We start from the raw sequence: 17,216 nt of genomic DNA on the forward strand, positions 1-17,216 counted from the left end.
CTCTAAGCGATTGTTTCCTATAGTGGTAAGATTTGTCATCGCGTGTATAGTTAACATTAGAAATTACTGTACAGTCCAGCCGGACATAATATTTTAAAACATACAGCACCGGGACATGGCTATGCATTTTATCGAACGGCATGTGTGTTTTTTTTTTTTTTTTGGTATGAAGAAGAACGGACCAACCTATTTCCCTTTTATTTATTTCGTAGTTTGGATGTGACCACAGCCATATATAGTCCTGCTATGACTACTCGAGAATTCCCAACACAGAGTACACGACATTGTATAATGCCTTTAGAAGTGCTTCGAAACGCACCGTCTTCTCAGCGCAAAGATACATAATACGAATAGGGCGCAGTTCCGTTTTCTTTTTTTCGCTAAGCTCCTTCGCGCGCGTTATCAGACCAACGGGTGCTTGGTCACATTGCAAGCGATGAGGACACCGCGATTTTCGGTGTTGCATTACAGAAGTGCGAGAAGCACCATAAGCGGCGATAACGTCGCCGGCTGGCAGCAAGCAACTTCACACGCAGGCAACTTTCCAGCGGGGAGACAAATATTGTGTCTCTGGAGTGCGACGAGTACCCAGGCAGTGAGCTTATCGAGGGCATTGGCAGCCGCTTAAAGACGATGTCGGCGCTTGAGGCTCTGCAGGCCTGCTTAATCACCTTGCTCCTCTACAACCGTATCTGGGCACAGGTGGGTGGTCGTTTTTTACCTCTACGCAAACACTCTTGTCTGTGAAGTAATTCTAGACAGGCTGGCACATGTTCGTTGCACTTCCTTCTTGCCTTATAAGGACTCCGCTCAGCTTGCACAGCGGTTACCAGCGATGGTGGTGCGAGCATCGCGCAAAGACGAATAAGACGGGCACCGCACCACGAGGAGCCACAAGTGAGCCGTCATATCGTGAAAAGAAAAAAAAAGACATTCGCGTTCCGCATGGTAGCCGAGAGCGACGGCAAATGAAGCTGAGGCCAGGCAACGGTACAATAGATTCACACCGCTGGCATTATGAAGTCGGAACAGTGCGGTGAGCGGCCTAGATCAAAAAATTATGCGTAAGTATGCGCTGTCATCTAAGCACAACTATAGCGTAGAATTATGCTAATGGACGATGTTACAAGCGTGATACGAGGGAAGAATAAAGTCATCTTCACTTCAGACACTGACACCGTCACAGAACTCGGCCCTTTCAGTGTTCTAGCCAGGCCAAGTGCGAGAATGTCCATTAAAAGGGCGCTCGCTATGTCAAAAGTTCTAAGGCTACTAGGCACGCAGCCTCTGCTATTTGCACGCCTCGTTCGATGGTGCGTATGACTTTTGCGTGGGTGTTCATGAGTAGATATTTATGGCCATTCGTGCTATTTTGACCGTATAAGAGCGGAAGAACGCATTTGCTATATGCGCATATTGGGGACGTCGTCTGCGCTGCACATTGCACGATGCCCAGCCACCTCGTAGCGAGGGTTTGTCCAAGTTACCCAACGTGCGGCAAGATCCCTGCGGCAGAAATATATCTGAGATCAGTGTAATTAGCCAGGCAGTAGACATGCAATCAAATCAAGTTGTATCAGAGATTTCAGATTAGCAGGAAAACTGAATGTACAATCTCGCTAAGGTCCAAATATCCAATGGACTAGGTTAAGTTTACCTGTTCTTGTACAACTATCTGGGTGCCCAGTAAAGAGCTCCTGTGATATAACTTAGAGTCCTCCACTACTGCATCTCTCACAGCCCATGACGTTAAAGCAAAACGGGAGTGCAGATTACAGGCTTATGTAACTGCAACTTTATGGGGCTCAGTTGCAGGTCATGATTTTATGCCCGCTTACGCTATTGTTATCTACTTTTCGTTTTTGTGTCGCTGAGAACAATAGTTAAGGGCTTTCAAGCTTATACGTGTTATCCTTTTGTAGATTGCATTTCAGAGAGACAGAGCCAGAGAGACAGAGATGTCGGCCTGAGCTATAACTTGCTCTGGCCTGCTACTCTACACTGGGGAAAAGGGACGGGGAGGGAAAGGGCTGATGAATGATTGCTTTTGATGCAGTTGGGCTTCTTTGCCTATCTTTGTCCGTCCGCCTGCCTGTCTGTCTGTCTGTCTGTCTGTCTGTCTGTCTGTCTGTCTGTCTGTCTGTCTGTCTGTCTGTCTGTCTGTCTGTCTGTCTGTCTGTCTGTCTGTCTGTCTGTCTGTCTGTCTGTCAACTTACGCTGACCCAAGTTGTCCACCAGCTTGGGCCACTATAGGTATGTGCTCGTTGCATCGTCATTATCCCAGCTTTATCATCCGACTTTCGTCATGCTGTGGTCGCCGCCATGCCGTCGTCATACATTCGTCATGCTTTCGCTGTGATACAGCCGCCACGATGCCGTCGTGGAAGTTCCATTGTCGGCACTCGAACTTCCTCAGTAGACTCTCGTAATGACGTCGTCGTCACGCCATTTCGTCAGGTCATCCTCGTCATACAGACTTTGTGACAGAGTCATCGTCACGCCATCATCCTCCTAGATTCGTCATCCCATTGTCCTCATACCATTGTCATGTCATCTTCGTCATACAGTGGTCGTTATGCGTTCATTTATATACTATCATCGTGACGTCATCGCGGCCCTTCCATCGTCTTCATTCTAACTGTGTCATTCGACTGTCGTCATTCGGTCGTCGTCACGCCATCATCGACACGCAGTTGTCATATTATTGTCATACCATGTCACCACGCTGTCATTTGCCATCGTCTTTATTTCATAAACGTCATTCCATTATCGTCTGCCGCCATCGTCACATCGCGTTCATCAATTCATCGATGCCATTTCCTTCTTCGGTATATCGTAATCATGCTGTCGTCTTCAATCGTGATTGTGCCGCTGTTGCCCACCGTCGTCCTCATGCTGTCGCGGTCGATGTCATCGTTATCAGTCTGACTTCGTATTCCGGTTGTCGTCATACAGTTGTCGTCATGCCGCGGTGCCATAGCGAATGCCATAGCAAGATGGGATTATGTTGGAGGCAGTGTATGCCACGAACAGCTGAAGTAATGGAAGTCTCAAAATGACTACTGCAGGTGTGTGCCTGTGCGTGTGCGTTCGCGCGTGCGTGTGCGTGTGCGCGCGTGTGTGTTGTTAGCGCTAGCAACTGTTTCTCAGCCAATTGTCATTATCAGATCCATAACCTTATGCATCGTCCTTATTACATTGTATCAATGTTTGATTTCCGTTTTAATTTTGTATTTCGTGCAACCAAGAGTTTCTCATTATTTTCTTCCATTTTATTTTATATTGTGCCGATGGCTCTCTGCAGAACAATACTATATATTCCCCCCTTAACATCATGTTCCCACGTCGAACTCATGAAGTACCTGTATAACAAAAGTTGTGCTGTGCCCTGGAAGTTGCCAAGCTGGCCACTTCCAGCAACTTATGTCTCTCGCGTTCTCGAAAATTTTACCAGTGTTTCTTATCGGGACAAACGAGCCCTAAATAAAGGCAGCCAATATGAATTAACATCCGAAAATCCTGCACCTTGATACTGCGTACCGAAAGTAGCGTCACAAAGAAAATCAGAAAGCATTATATCGCGTTTTGACCCAAGCCGAAATCGCCCATCGGTCCACGTCATGGATCTTCACTCATCGGCCGTCCACAATTAAAGAGGCAGGCGAATACCTGACAAAATCAGAAAAGCAGACAACCCAGTGCATAATGAGGGTAGAAGATTCGCGAGAGCCAAGTCCATCCTTAAAAAGTTCAATCAGCACAAACTAGGTGCCCTCTTTGTCGATACCGCCAGATATGACAGTGAGGCTAAGTTCGTTGCCTCGGTTGTAGACGCGGGGGGCAACCTGGTTAATGCAGCCTCTGTCTATACTAAGTTTGCCCATGTAACGGAGGAAGCGGCGATCGCTCTAGCTTTCCACGGTGCAAAAGCTCCCCCTATCTTCTTCTCGGACATGCCCAAGGCGGTTAGATCCTTCTCGACCGCCCTCGTGTCTGAACAGGTGAACAGTATTTTGAACAACGCACTTCAAAAAACTCGAGAGAGCAGCGAAGGAGGATACCACATCTCGTGGTACGCAGCCCATCTAGATGGCTCATTTAACCTGTTCGGATGTAATCCTAACGAGCAGGCCCACCGGAGAGCGCTCGATTTCACGTACCGCGCTGTCGCGGGTAGCCAGGCTTGGAACCAAGTCAACATCCACAAAGATTCATTATGTACTTTCCACGAAGTTATTCCCCATTATCGTCTGGATAGGAGGACATTTCCACCTCCTACCCACCCCAAATTGAACAAAGCTCAGGCTAGCGCACTCAGACTTCTGCAACCAGTTCGTATCCCACTCCTCGGTCCCTTAACAGGATAGACCCTGGCCACTCACAGTCGAACCCCGAATGCCATCATGACTCATCCTCTCTCTGTGCCCAGCCCTTAACGCCTCTCCACCCATCACAAAAGAGCAATGGGAGGTATTCCTGAAGAGCAGCAATCTGCACATTCAACTCGAGGCTGTCCAAAGAGCCCACGACATTGCGGCGGGACTTCGTCTCCCGATTGCCTCGTGGGCGGAGCCACCAAGTTGATCTGGGGGAGCCTTCGGCTCCCCTAGATCTCAGTTTTTCAGGGCTCAAATAAAGTTCTTGCCATGTCATGTCAGACAACATGAAAACGATCAGCCATGGTTATCAAGCGAGGTGGAACACATGTAAAGCAATCTGCGATAAATAATTCGGTTCTTCCAACCAACAGCGGATGGGGTAAATAGCAGTGCACTTGAGGGATACGTTTGCATATGTAAAAACGGCAGACCTAGTGCAGTGACGTGAATTAAAAGGCGGCAAAAAAAGGGTAGAGCGTCACAGGCAGTGCGTACAAGTGGCTAATGACCCCTCTTTTGCATAAACTACGATTTCAAATACCTGCAGGGCCCGCAACAATCGGACTTTCGTCGGCTGCGATGGGAGAGCCTGGACGCTAACAACACCGACCTTGTTTTCCTGCTCGATCGGTCGGGCAGTGTCGGTGCAGCGGGCTTCGAGATGCAGCTCGGCTTCGTACACAGTTTTCTCAAGTACTTCGAGGTGACGCCAAACGCCACTCGAGTCGCAGTTGTGTCGTTCAGCGACGACGCAGGTGAGCCCGTTCATTCTCGTTTATTCATCTTCAAGGTGTGAGTGAGTGAAGCAACTTTGTTATGAATGCCTTCAGTACGGTTAGCCTTCCCCTGTTAGGGAGACGTCACAGTGACGCGGCCATATCTTTAAGGTTCTTTTTTTTTTGGTGTGGCGAGGAACATGCTTTCATCACGCACCAAAAGTCGTCTTTAAGGCTTTCCGCTACCGTTCTTCTCTTCTGCACGCAACCTTTGTCGGTATTGAAATGCTGCCCAAAGGAGCCCTGCGCAGAGAAATCATCGCACTCTTTCTTTTTTAACTCTTCGGGACGTCACCTCACGCTACACCTTGTCAACAGTGACGGTTCGCCAGCCGGAATTTGTATACCGAGGGGATTCTTTGATTTACCTAACTCGGGCAGTACGTTTACAGCGCGCAGCTCGCACTATTACAGAAGGTCACGTCACATTCACGTGACCTAGTTGCCGGAGGCTGCCCGAGGGTTCACCGGAAGTCAGTCTTCTGGCTAATGTCGTCTGCTGAGCCCAGTGTAATTACAAAACGCATTGGTCCCTGACGCCACAAAGAAGCTTGTTGTAGTACTGCAATTTATGTATAATTAAGTTTTCTGTAATTTACAAGTTCACTGGAAGAATGGAATTTACGGTATACGCCATTTTACGATGCGCCCTGTCTTTTCGAACCACATAACTGTTGTCAGCCATCAGTCCGTTGTTGCCAACGTTTTATAGAGCGTATCACTAAACCGTGACAGAGAAGTCACTGAAGTTTCGCTAGGTTTTACTCCAAATTCACCAAAATTGTCCCTAAATATGCCGAGTGAGCAACACATAATGCAAGCATTTTGGGAACACTAATATAAGCTAATATGACACAGGGCTTCGTTTGAAACGATTCACGTTTGTCAGGCGTCCGAGCAGCTGAGGAGAATAAACAGAGAATTTACCGACATGGTGCCGACCACCTTTACTTTGCTAAGGTATTTCGCATGAAATACTGAATTTACCTTATAATCTTAAGATCGCAAATCTAGCACGGCTTCACAGCTACACGGGCCATCGGACTTTCATAGGCAAGGACGCTGTTGGCGCTCGTGGAGCAAGCGTATTCACTAGTTTTTGGCACTGTTAAAACAAGAACTGAATTATGTGGCGCGACCTTGGTCGTGTTGTTGTCGTGCGGGACGTTTATACAGGTCAAATGTTACGTTGCCGTATCTTGATCCACCTGAAAGCTCCGTGCTGCATTCACTTAATAGAAAGGCGCGGAGAGCTGAAGCGGTGCGTTCGTATTCGCGTGGACGAGTCGAGACGCTCCGATATGTACATCTTTCTACAGTTGATCTGTCTTGGGTTGCCAACCTCACCCTGAAATTTATTGAAATAAAATTCGGTCGCTTGATTTCCTGCGACACTTGCTGTTCCACTAATGGAACGCTCTTAGTAAAATTATAGCACGTGTAGCATTAGGACCTATACTTAATGTCTTATAAAGAATTTAAATATAAAGTGCATTTTGTGAGCTTAATATGAATGCTGTTTCCATCGGAGCAATGAATCGCAACGTACATGGTCTTCGTGTTTGCAGACCACCGTTGATTATTATGATCCCATAACCCACGCTCCGTACGGCAGATATCAACGAACTTTCGTAGCTTTAGAATGATAGAGGGCACTTTTTAATGTCATTTTCGAAGCCAGTTTTTTAACTTCTAAGTCATTAAAATATTGCCAGTTATTCTTTTACGTCGCTAAAGAAGTCGCCTGTTGCTAAATTGTCGCTAAACAGAACTAAAACGTGCTTAAATCAAGTGAGAAAATTGCTAAAATGGCAACTGTGGCCATACGATACGTAGTACATTTGTCAAGTTGCAATCAGGGTGCATCGAAATACGTGCAAGTTCGTAATATAACACTTCATTAGGCAAACTTCATTGCGCACAGAAAGACACGGGAAATTAAAATTACCACGACAGCGGCGAGCACAGTTGTAGGCCGTTGAATCAAATCTCATGAGTCAAGTTCATTCGCTACATGTCCCGCCGCACATTACAGAGCTGGTGCGCGAACAATTGACGCGTACAACGCTATTATCGTCCCGGAGGCGAAATTTTAGGAAACACGCCTCTTTACCATGCGTATATAGAGAATCCATAAGATATAGAGAAACTGTGATAACTTGAGCGATAACTTGATGACAACGATAATACGGTGTCAGCCTGCGGGAGCACCATAATGAACACGATTTACGCTCCGAAAAGTTCACAATGTTAATAATCTGACACAGCAGCGGTTTGACTAAGTTCTGTTTATGCAGACAATTTATGCTGTCGACTGGACATCGGTGATTCCGAAGAATTGTGCAGAAAAGGCTTTTCATTTCATTTCATTTTATTACCTTAAAGACCCCATTCGGGGTATTACATAAGGGGTGGTTAACATGTGAACATAGGAAAAGGCAGGTGTTACATTGAAATACAAGTTTCAACAGTTTCTAGAAATTGTGAATGACATGTGATGGCAGCGACATTAATGGGTAGGTCGTTCCAGTCCTTGGCAGCTCGAGGAAAAAATTATGATTGAAAAGTGACAGTTCGTGTTCGAGGACGACAAACTTGGAGTTGATAGCTGGTGCGCTGTGACATGCGTGAAGATGATGGCGTGACGTAAGGCGGGCGGCTTAGTGAGCTGTAAAAAAATTTGTGATAAAGAGAGAGCGTACATTTGTACGCCCGACATTTTGTACATTTCTCGACACTATTAACATCTAGTACCTGAAAATGTACCACTAACACTACATCGACGAAGTGGATTCGTTCATCCTGAAATCTGTGGATTAGTAGACCACTGCCAGAGTTAAATGATAATAAACTAGCCTCCATAAAAAAGTAAAGTCGCAACTTTTTAATTGTGCTCTAAAGTCCAGGTTTAAGAAATATGTGAGAAGAAGGTTTATTGGCGGCTCCTAATGCAAAAGCGCAGCGACCGGGAACGGCGAGAGAGCCCGAAGCACTGCCCAAAAAAGGCGACAGTAATCAACAGCGTGAGCGGAGCCGAGTCGCGCGTTGGCGATGCGGCTATGCCGCGAGGCGCGTCTTCTTCTTCACAATCTCCCCCCGGACAAAAAGAGCCATCCTGGCGCCTTAAGAATCAGGAGGCAGAGGGTCGTGGTAGGGCTTGAGACGCGAGACATGGACAATGTCACGTCCACGCCGGCGCAAGTCTTCAGGTGGTGACAGTGGCTCAATTAGAAAATTCACCGGAGATGTTTGCTCCAAGACTCGGTAAGGCCCTTCGAATTTTGGGACGAGTTTCGAGGAAAGCTCCGGAGTCTGGAAAGGGACAGACAACCACACAAGAACGCCTGGAGCGTAGGTGGTGTTTGGAAGCGTGTCAATCGAAGATGACTGGCCGGAGTCGACATCAAAAGAGTCTCCGGGGACGTCAACCAAAGACGAAGAGTCGAGGAGTTCCACGAAGTCAAGGCATTCACCAACGAGCAATGTAATAGGCGCACAGAGGGGATTGCAAAAGTATATACTGCTGCAGCCGCCGGCCATGTCAAGTGTTGCGAAGGGTAGTGGGAGAGATTTACGGCTCATGAAGACGTCGGACGGTGTGAAGAGGACCGTTGCATCAGTGATGGCATCGCAAGAGACGGGTACGAGAGCGAAGGAGCCAGGTGGAATATCTGTATCCTCGCGCACGGTAAGTTTAGAAGGGCGGTGACAATCTTCGTGCAAGGGTGCGTCACAAGGGGAAAATTTAACTTCGGTGCGTGCGAAGTCGATCACGGCTTTATGACGGGATAAGAAGTCCCATCCGAGGATGACGTCATGCGAGCAGGAGGGAAGAACAATACACTCGACTATGTAAACAATGCCGTGAATTAGCACACGTACAGTACAGGCTGCTTGCGGAGTGACGTGCTGCGCGCTTGCCGTACGAAGCGACAGTCCAGAAAGCGGCGTGGTCACCTTGCGCAGCGAACGGCACAGTTTAACGGCTATCACAGAAACGGCTGCTCCGGTATCCACAAGAGCGAATGCAAGAACACCTTCCACACAAATTTCGACCACGTTAGCAGGACAGGCGCGAGGACTTAGGCAGTTCGAATGGGGCGCAGTTCTTGCCTCGTGAACTGCGACGTTCAGTTTTCCTGGTCATGTGGTGCGGGTCGCCGACGCATTGGGGAGAGCGAGCGTCGGCGAGGGGATGGCGAGCGACGCGAAGGAAATTCTGGAAGGTCAGCACGAGCATACGGTTGGGGGGAAGGAGTGGCGTATTGTCGAAATGGCTGGCTGCCGTACTGGAAAGGCCGGGAGGCGTCGCCGAAAGCTTGAGGCCGACGGCGGCAAGATCGGGCGACGTGTCCGGGAGTGCAGCAAGAATAACAGATGGGACAATTGTCAGGCGTCCTCCAAGGATTAGCCCTCGGTGCGGTCCAAGATGCAGCATGGGCTTCCTGTGGCACCGGTTGGGAATTGGTCGCGAAAGACGCAGGCGGAGGCCTGCGTACTGCCTGCGCCACAGGCAGGACTGGCTGCGCATAGGTGAGAGGCGTGGCGACAGGCTGCACTGCCAGCGCAGAGTTGAGATTCGCAGCTGCAGGCGGCTAAGGGTGTGCGGGAGGGACAACTTGAGCGATCTCTTCGGAAATGAGAGTGCGGAGCGTGTTTGGAAGACGGGAGGTGGGCTCCTGAGTGAAGGGGACTAAAGAAAGTTGGCGGGCAACTTCCTCACGCACGAAGTCCTTGACCCGTTGAAATAATGAGCATGGGTCGTACATGCTGTCAAGGCTTGCCACCATGTCGTCGCTTCCCAGAGCACACCGAGTCGAAGCGCGTTGCTTCTTTAACTCATCATTAATTTGGCATAGGCTGACGACTTCGGACACAGTGCGCAGATTCCTGGCTAGGAGCATCTTGAAAGCGCCGTCATCGATGCCCTTCAGTATATGGTGAATTCGCTCAGCTTCGGGCATTGCCGCGTTGACTCGTTTACACAGGTCCACGACGTCTTCAATGTAGCTCGTGCACGTTTCTGCCGTCTGCTGTGCTCGGGCGCGCAAGCGTTGTTCCGCGCGCAGCTTGCGAACAGCGGGTCGGCCGAACACTTCCGTAAAGGTTGTCTTGAAGATTGGCCATGTGGGTAGGTCACTTTCGGGGTTGTGAAACCAGAGTTGGGCAACACCAGCCAGATAAAAGATGGCGTGGGTTAACTTCGCTGGATCATCCCACTTGTTGTGCGCGCTCACCCGTTCATATGACGCCAACCAGTCTTCTACGTCTTCGTCGTCTGCACCGCTGAAGATCTTGGGGTCCCGTTGTCGTGGAACGCCGGTGCAAGTGACGGACTGTGGCGACAGCGCCGTTTGGGATGAGCTGTCGGTCATGGCGGGCGATAGCGTTCTTGATCGCAGCTCCAGGGTTTCAAGCGACGGGGTTTGAGTCCCAGCACCTCCACCAATTGAGAAGAAGGTTTATTGGCGGCTCCTAATGCAAAAGCGCAGCGACCGGGAACGGCAAGACAGCCCGAAGCACTGCCCAAAAAAGGCGACAGTAATCAACAGCGTGAGCGGAGCCGAGCCGCGCGTTGGCGATGCGGCTGTGCTGCGAGGCGCGTCTTCTCCTTCACATATGCTACATACCTAGGTGCAGCCATCCCTTTCATTTGCATCCGATGAATGCAGACGAAGTTCATCAAGCCACCATGTCTTATAAGACTCCAAGTACTGGTTTAGACAATATCGATCCTTTGTAAAGTAATTTCCAAGAAAATATTGTCGGTAGTGGCTTTAATCACTCACAAATTGTTCTCTGTGGTGATTTTTCCGGTCCGGCTTAAAGCTGGGAGTATTGTTCCTGTCTTCAAGAAAGGTGACCATACTTATCCCAAAATTATAAGCCAGTTTGTATTCTTCCTTTCTGTGGTGATCTGATTGAAAACTATTCCACTGTTCAAAGTATTACTTGATAAAATACAATCTTTTGTTCCCTCAGCAATGATTTCGTCAAAGATATTCTACAGAAATGGCGCTTATCACCTTAACAGAACAAATTATTCAAGCTGTTGACACAAAAGCTTAGTATCTATTGCGCTGACGAAAGCCTTTCATACCATAAACCATCGCATACTGTTTGTTAAACTTGAAACGTTTGGCATAGCTAGTCCGCTAAACTTTATTCATCTACTCAGAAGGTACTGGTTAACGTTCATCTCTCATCATCCAAGCTCATCAAGTTAGGTGTCCCCAAAGGAGGCCTTTTTTTTATTTTTCTCTTCATTAGTGACTAATCGACTGTTAGTTATAAGGCAAATTTTATCTATATGCTCATGACGCAATGGTTTTCACCTCCAGTAACACAGTTCCCATGCTCCAGTCAAAACTAAACATCGACTTAAACAATATTATTTTATGTTGCAAAAATAAGCAGCTGCTCATCAATCCCACTAAAACCACATTCGCAGTGTTCCATTCCTCGCGAGTTTGAACGAACGTACATCTGTTAATACTTGCCGATTTCGTCATACCGATTTCAGATGAAACCCGATTTCTTGGCGTCATCTTAGATACTGAACTGAAATTTCATGCCAGTGCTCGTTCAATAGTGAAAAAAGATATCGCATTGGGTATTATCAGTATTATCCGTATTATAAAGGCACGTACTTATTTCCGAACTCACATTGTGCGATCTTTGCACTTTGCTTACATTCATAGCTCTTTCATATTGCTCATCTTCTGACAGCAGGTATTTTACTCATATTGAACATCTGCAGTGCCTTCAAAACCAAGCCATCAGACTAACGACTTTCAGTCTATTTTATTTGTCTTGTAGATCGCTGTGACAAATTCGCTACGACAATTATTCCGGCACAAATTATCTACGTATAATAGCATACAGGTTCATCACGCATGATCACTACATCAAATCCAGAACAACTTACTAACAACAGTTGTACCCAGCGGAATCACCTCTTTTGCTTGTGGTAAGAACTAATTACGGCAAGTTTACAGCTCTGTTTTCATGCATAGCAATATGAAATTCATTACGCCTCGAAAGAAAGTCATCGCACGAAGTTAATTCATTTTCGGCGCGCACCAAAAACAATTTTTTAAGAGGAAGTTTTAGCGCGGCTGCTCCTATCTAAATTAGGCATAAGAATTCGTCTTTCTCGGCAACCACTCAAATTTGGCGAAGTTTGTGGCACTTAAATGAAGAACTTACAATCTAATGACTGTTGGTTTCGAATTTTTATTTAGCTCTTCTATTTTTTATATAAATTGCCAGAAATCGAAAATTTTTAGAAAACTAGACTCTCAAGTTTACAACTCTGTAACTCAGCAATGAAAGATGATAACACAATTCTGTCAATTCCATATAAAAGTACATCTAAAGTGGACAAAATTGACATGTTACACATGAATATCGAAAAATTTAGTAATATATAAATACAACTTTTACATAACCCTTGTGAACAATGAAACAAATTCACGTATTATGTAAAATGAAATACCAAATGTGTCTGCTTCCACCGATCTAATGGATGCCGTTTACGGAACCGCGATATCTGTTCTTGATGCATAGCTATTTATTTGTAAACTTCGTGCTTCTATTCTTTTTTCAAACTTCCTAATTTTTGAAAATTCTTGTAACAAAATTCAGGCTCTAAACCGAAAGTCCGCTTGCAACAGTCACTATAATTTGACTTTCTTTCTCAAATGCAACACATTTCATCCAATCTTCTAGCGGTTTGCTCAGAAAAACGTTTTTTCCTTTTTACATGTATTTAAATAGGCCGCGTCGGAGTTGAGCCCGAGCTAAAGCTTCCTCTTAAGGGAATTGAGCGGCCTCAATGTAATTTCCTAATTAACTGCCAACATGTCATTTCCGCGCATTATTGTTTTTCTTTCTGATGCTAATTCATATTTTGGGTAAATAATTCGGTTTTGTGGACTATGTGAAGTTGATTATTCATTATGCTACTTTTGTTATACTGGTTGTTCACTTGCTTGTGCTCTGATTACTATGAACCTAATTGTATTGTTATTAATAATCAGTTTACCTGATTATTAGTATTTAGATTGCTAAGACGTCCGCACTAATGCTCTATTTGTATCATTACCCTATTTTTGTAACTATAGCAGGTCCTTCTCTTGAATTTCTTTCTAAACTCTGCGCCCTCCTGCTGTAATATTTCTTTAACATGTAACTCCAACATGGCTTGTAAAATATACTTGCACCTTGCTCACTAGAGCACCATCATGACTGCAGTGTTCAGTGCTCGTGTTACTGGCGAACGTTTCTGCGAAGAAATTTGGAAATTCAATATTTTGCCATGAACCACTAGTCGTAAGCAAACAAGTTTTCGTCGGTTAAATTGAGGTAACCTTGGTAGTTGTTTTATGTAGCCAGGTATCGCTACGTGCTTGTTTCCCCCCACCAAATATTTCCCTGGCCTTAATTGATGTGTGATATTCTGTTATTATGATAATGACTTTACTATCTGCGTGAACTACCGCTTCATAGTGTAGAACAGAGCACGAAAAGTCCGCACCACGCTGGACTAAGCTTCGTCAGCTGGCATTTTAACGCTCTCTTTGAGAAATATACTGTTCTGTAGGAATTTGCCTTTTTAATAAATTTGGAAGAACGAAGACATTGAAAACATATATCTAAAATGATCCTCATAAGTGTGCTACCGTGGAGAACGAGAGTGAACACTGCAGGGCGCACCCGGGCGTCGCCCGAGGACAAGTGCGACCCGTCGCCTGGACTTGGCGCGAGCGCAGCACCCGTGTGGGTCATGCTCGGAGAGACCGCCCGTGCGTTGTATCGCAGAATGTTACCGTATGGTAATCGTTCGCGTCCTAAAGCGAGCACATCAATAACGATGGTCGAAACTGGGCGATATTGCCATCTTGCTACAGTCGAAAAATCACACAGACAAAGCTATGTGCTCCTTCGCACACCAGTTTCACATCCCCTGAATGCCTAAATCCACCTGTTTATTACACAAAGCAATCAGTAATTAAGCTCAGAATTCGAGATGTCTCCCTGGGGAGGTGGGACTAGTCAAGCTGCCGTTATGCAGCTTTTATCCTGCCATCCCTACCGCTTTGTATATATCAGTGTACTTATGTGGTAAATAAACTTCTTCTTCTTCTTCTTCTAAACCAACCATGGAAAGTAAGCACACGAGCCTGACGGATGGGCAAGACCCTCAAAGAAGCATGACTAAGGTGCCACCAACTACACGGTGCAAAACGGTATATAAAGCACCGATGTAACAATCGCGGTTGCCAAGCGCACAAACAACCGTCTTGAGAACGTTATATACGAAGAAGCACAAGGCGTCTTACAAAACACGGCAGGCGCTGTTGCTAACTTCCCGAACAAAAATGTGCTGACGCTCCTAAAGTACGCGGGCAGTTCGGGAGTGCCAGTCCTTGACAAAAATAACATGATTCCCGCAGCATTCGGATTGGTGGTCAGAGCTTCCGGTGCTGCCCGGGAAAATCGAATGCAGGACAACATTACCAGGCAGTTCTCGATTGGCCGGGTGTGCGTAATCGAGGAAGTCCAATGAGAACAAATGTGCTGTTCAGCAATTTACTCAACAGGCGCTGCAGTTTATGCGGATGGCGTCCACTTACGGAAGACAGGTCTTCGATGCGCTCGACCGCAATTTCTTGGAACGCTGCGAGCCACCCGGGTCGCCTCAACAAACGGAACATCTCTATAAAATGGAATTGAGATTTCTTTAGATTTTCTTCCTCGGCGGTGACATAGGCCACGCTTGAAACATTTCAAGCTAAACAATTCTATGTAGCATCGATAGTTTGGCATAACACTCAATGGGTGCACGAAGTGGCTACATGATTTCCGTACATCTTACTTACTCGTTTATTAATGGTTATGCTGTTGTGCTACTAAACACGAGGTCGTGGGATCAAATCCCGGCCACAGCGGCCGCATATCGATGGTTACAAAATGTGAAAAGGCCCATGTATTTAGATTTAGACTTGTTAAAGAAGCCCACGTGGTTCAAATTTCCAGAGTCCCCCACTACGGCGTGGCTCATAATCAGATTGTGGTTCCGTCCCGTGACACCCCATAATTTGATTTGAATTTAATCCTACTCACTCGCGAAAAATAGATTTCATAGCGCTGAGAGCTCACCACGATGGCTGCGTTCGCTTAACTGTTCTGCTTGTCAACCAACCAACGGTGCTGTAAGCGTGCTCATTGCTTTGCCTTTGGTGAACGTTGGCTTGTGGTGGAGTTGGAGAAAGATCACAGCATTGCTCTCGCACCCACACTGTAGGAGGCATACGTACTTCACACATCAAACGCTTGCCAAAACTCAACACTTATCTGTAATGCTAAAATGTCATTAACGCGTGTTGCGCCGCATCGGACCACGGTCCATCGGACCACGCAGGCGGGCAGTTTTTGCGCGACGGCTGTATTCTGAGAAGCGTCATCTCATTAATGTGCTACTTTGGGACGTTCAATAACATGAATCAATCCATTTCCAATATTTGCAGCTTCAAACTGATGTAAGGCCCAAAAAGCTTTTCTGCTATTTTTTTTTCAGCTGCGGGACTCGACTACCATCTGCAGTTATGCCCTTTGTTTTTGTACCAGACTGTGTGTTGTGCTGTTTTTGTTCCTCTGCACAAGTGGCACATACCCCCTTGGTGGATTGGCCAAGTATTCGGTGGTTCGGGTATAAGTAGTAAAAAATAACACAGGGGTAAGATCTTACTCGGGAAAAACTTCTCGGTGTTCAAAGTTGAAGGTTATAACGATGCTAGAGTAAATTGAAAAATAGATAAATAATTTGTCTTAGACTTTCTTTTTCTCTTGGAGTGGGTGCTATCAGACAACTGCTAGCCTAGGTCTCTTTCAACATGTGGGCTGTTTATATGTTTAAATACAATTATCAGATTATTAATTGCCGAAATAATGCGGTGCACAAAGAACATTAAGGTTATGTTGCCTGTGAATAATTTTTGAGCTTTCAGTTTAACAATGTTGGCAAACCGCTTCACTTGCAGCATTGACCTTAAAATTGGGGATCATGCGAAGGCACCCGTGTCGCAGAAACTCCGGCGTCAGCGTCGGCATCGTGGCCGGCGTTCTGTGAGCGAAAATTTCCGTATTTATTTAGGTATTTCTTTATGCCACGCTTTGCTATATGACAAGGGCTGTATGCGGTTTGTATGTCCACACCATTCTATCACTCAAGTTGCTCGTAGCTTCTCTTATATTTTCGACAACGTTATTCCTCGGAATTGTGTGAATGACAGCTCACAACAAACGTCATAAAACGAAACGCCGGCAACGCATGCCTTTTATGTTAAACATTCGCAGACTTACATATTAAAAGTGCGGAAAAATAACAGAAATCAGAAAGTCATGTATTTTATTATTCTTTTATGTGGCTGTGCACAGCTCCGGGAGCGGCCCACGCAAGAAGCCGCGTTTCCACCCGAAAGCTCGGCTTCGTGCATATCGTTCGCCGCCAGCGCTTCCCGGAAAACATTATGCTTGCATAAGGCGCAGTTGCCAGGAAGCGTGAGAAGCAGTCGGGGATCATTGAATGCTGTCACCTTCCTTTCTGTAAAGCGAAGTTTACGCATTCACCAATTTTTTTCCATTACAATTTGACCTTCACCGGTCAAATTTACCTTAACTCCCGTGTTCTAACGAGTGGGGTAAACCCACGCATTCGCGTGCAACGATGCTTAATTCGAGGGGTGTGCAAATAGTGATCTTTGAGGCCGAATCAAATGCGAATCGAATTGTGCTAGAAGCAAATTTAATCGAATAATGAAAAGCTTTCGAATAATTAACAGCCGTTTCTTCAAATTAATATAAAACGATATTCACATCCTAGTATTCTTAACGTTAGCAAGTTTCTTTCATTGCATAGTATGTTAGGAAGCGTTGTTGATTAAAAACACAAATGGAGCATAAGAAGCAAGGAGATGTTCCTTCGCATGCACACCACTGTTCAGAGAGCGCGAATGACCGCAGCATATCCTGAAAAATAAGGCTACCTAAGCGACAT

The 17,216-nt window shown here is 46.2% G+C and overlaps 1 protein-coding gene across 2 annotated transcripts in view; it reads left to right on the forward strand.

Moving 5' to 3' along the window:
* The first annotated feature begins 507 nt into the window (after window positions 1-507).
* LOC142578614 (sushi, von Willebrand factor type A, EGF and pentraxin domain-containing protein 1-like) overlaps window positions 508-17,216 on the forward strand; it is a 266,473-nt gene continuing 249,764 nt past the window's right edge. For both annotated transcript variants that reach the window (XM_075688028.1, XM_075688029.1), the window contains exons 1-2: window positions 508-702; window positions 4,927-5,134. In XM_075688028.1, coding sequence (XP_075544143.1) covers window positions 634-702; window positions 4,927-5,134 — 277 coding nt within the window. In that variant the 5' untranslated portion in view covers window positions 508-633. The remainder of the gene's footprint in view (window positions 703-4,926; window positions 5,135-17,216) is intronic.

The sequence above is a fragment of the Dermacentor variabilis genome, chromosome 4 (genome assembly GCF_050947875.1).
Source record: "Dermacentor variabilis isolate Ectoservices chromosome 4, ASM5094787v1, whole genome shotgun sequence".
In the NCBI taxonomy this organism is placed as follows: domain Eukaryota; kingdom Metazoa; phylum Arthropoda; class Arachnida; order Ixodida; family Ixodidae; genus Dermacentor; species Dermacentor variabilis.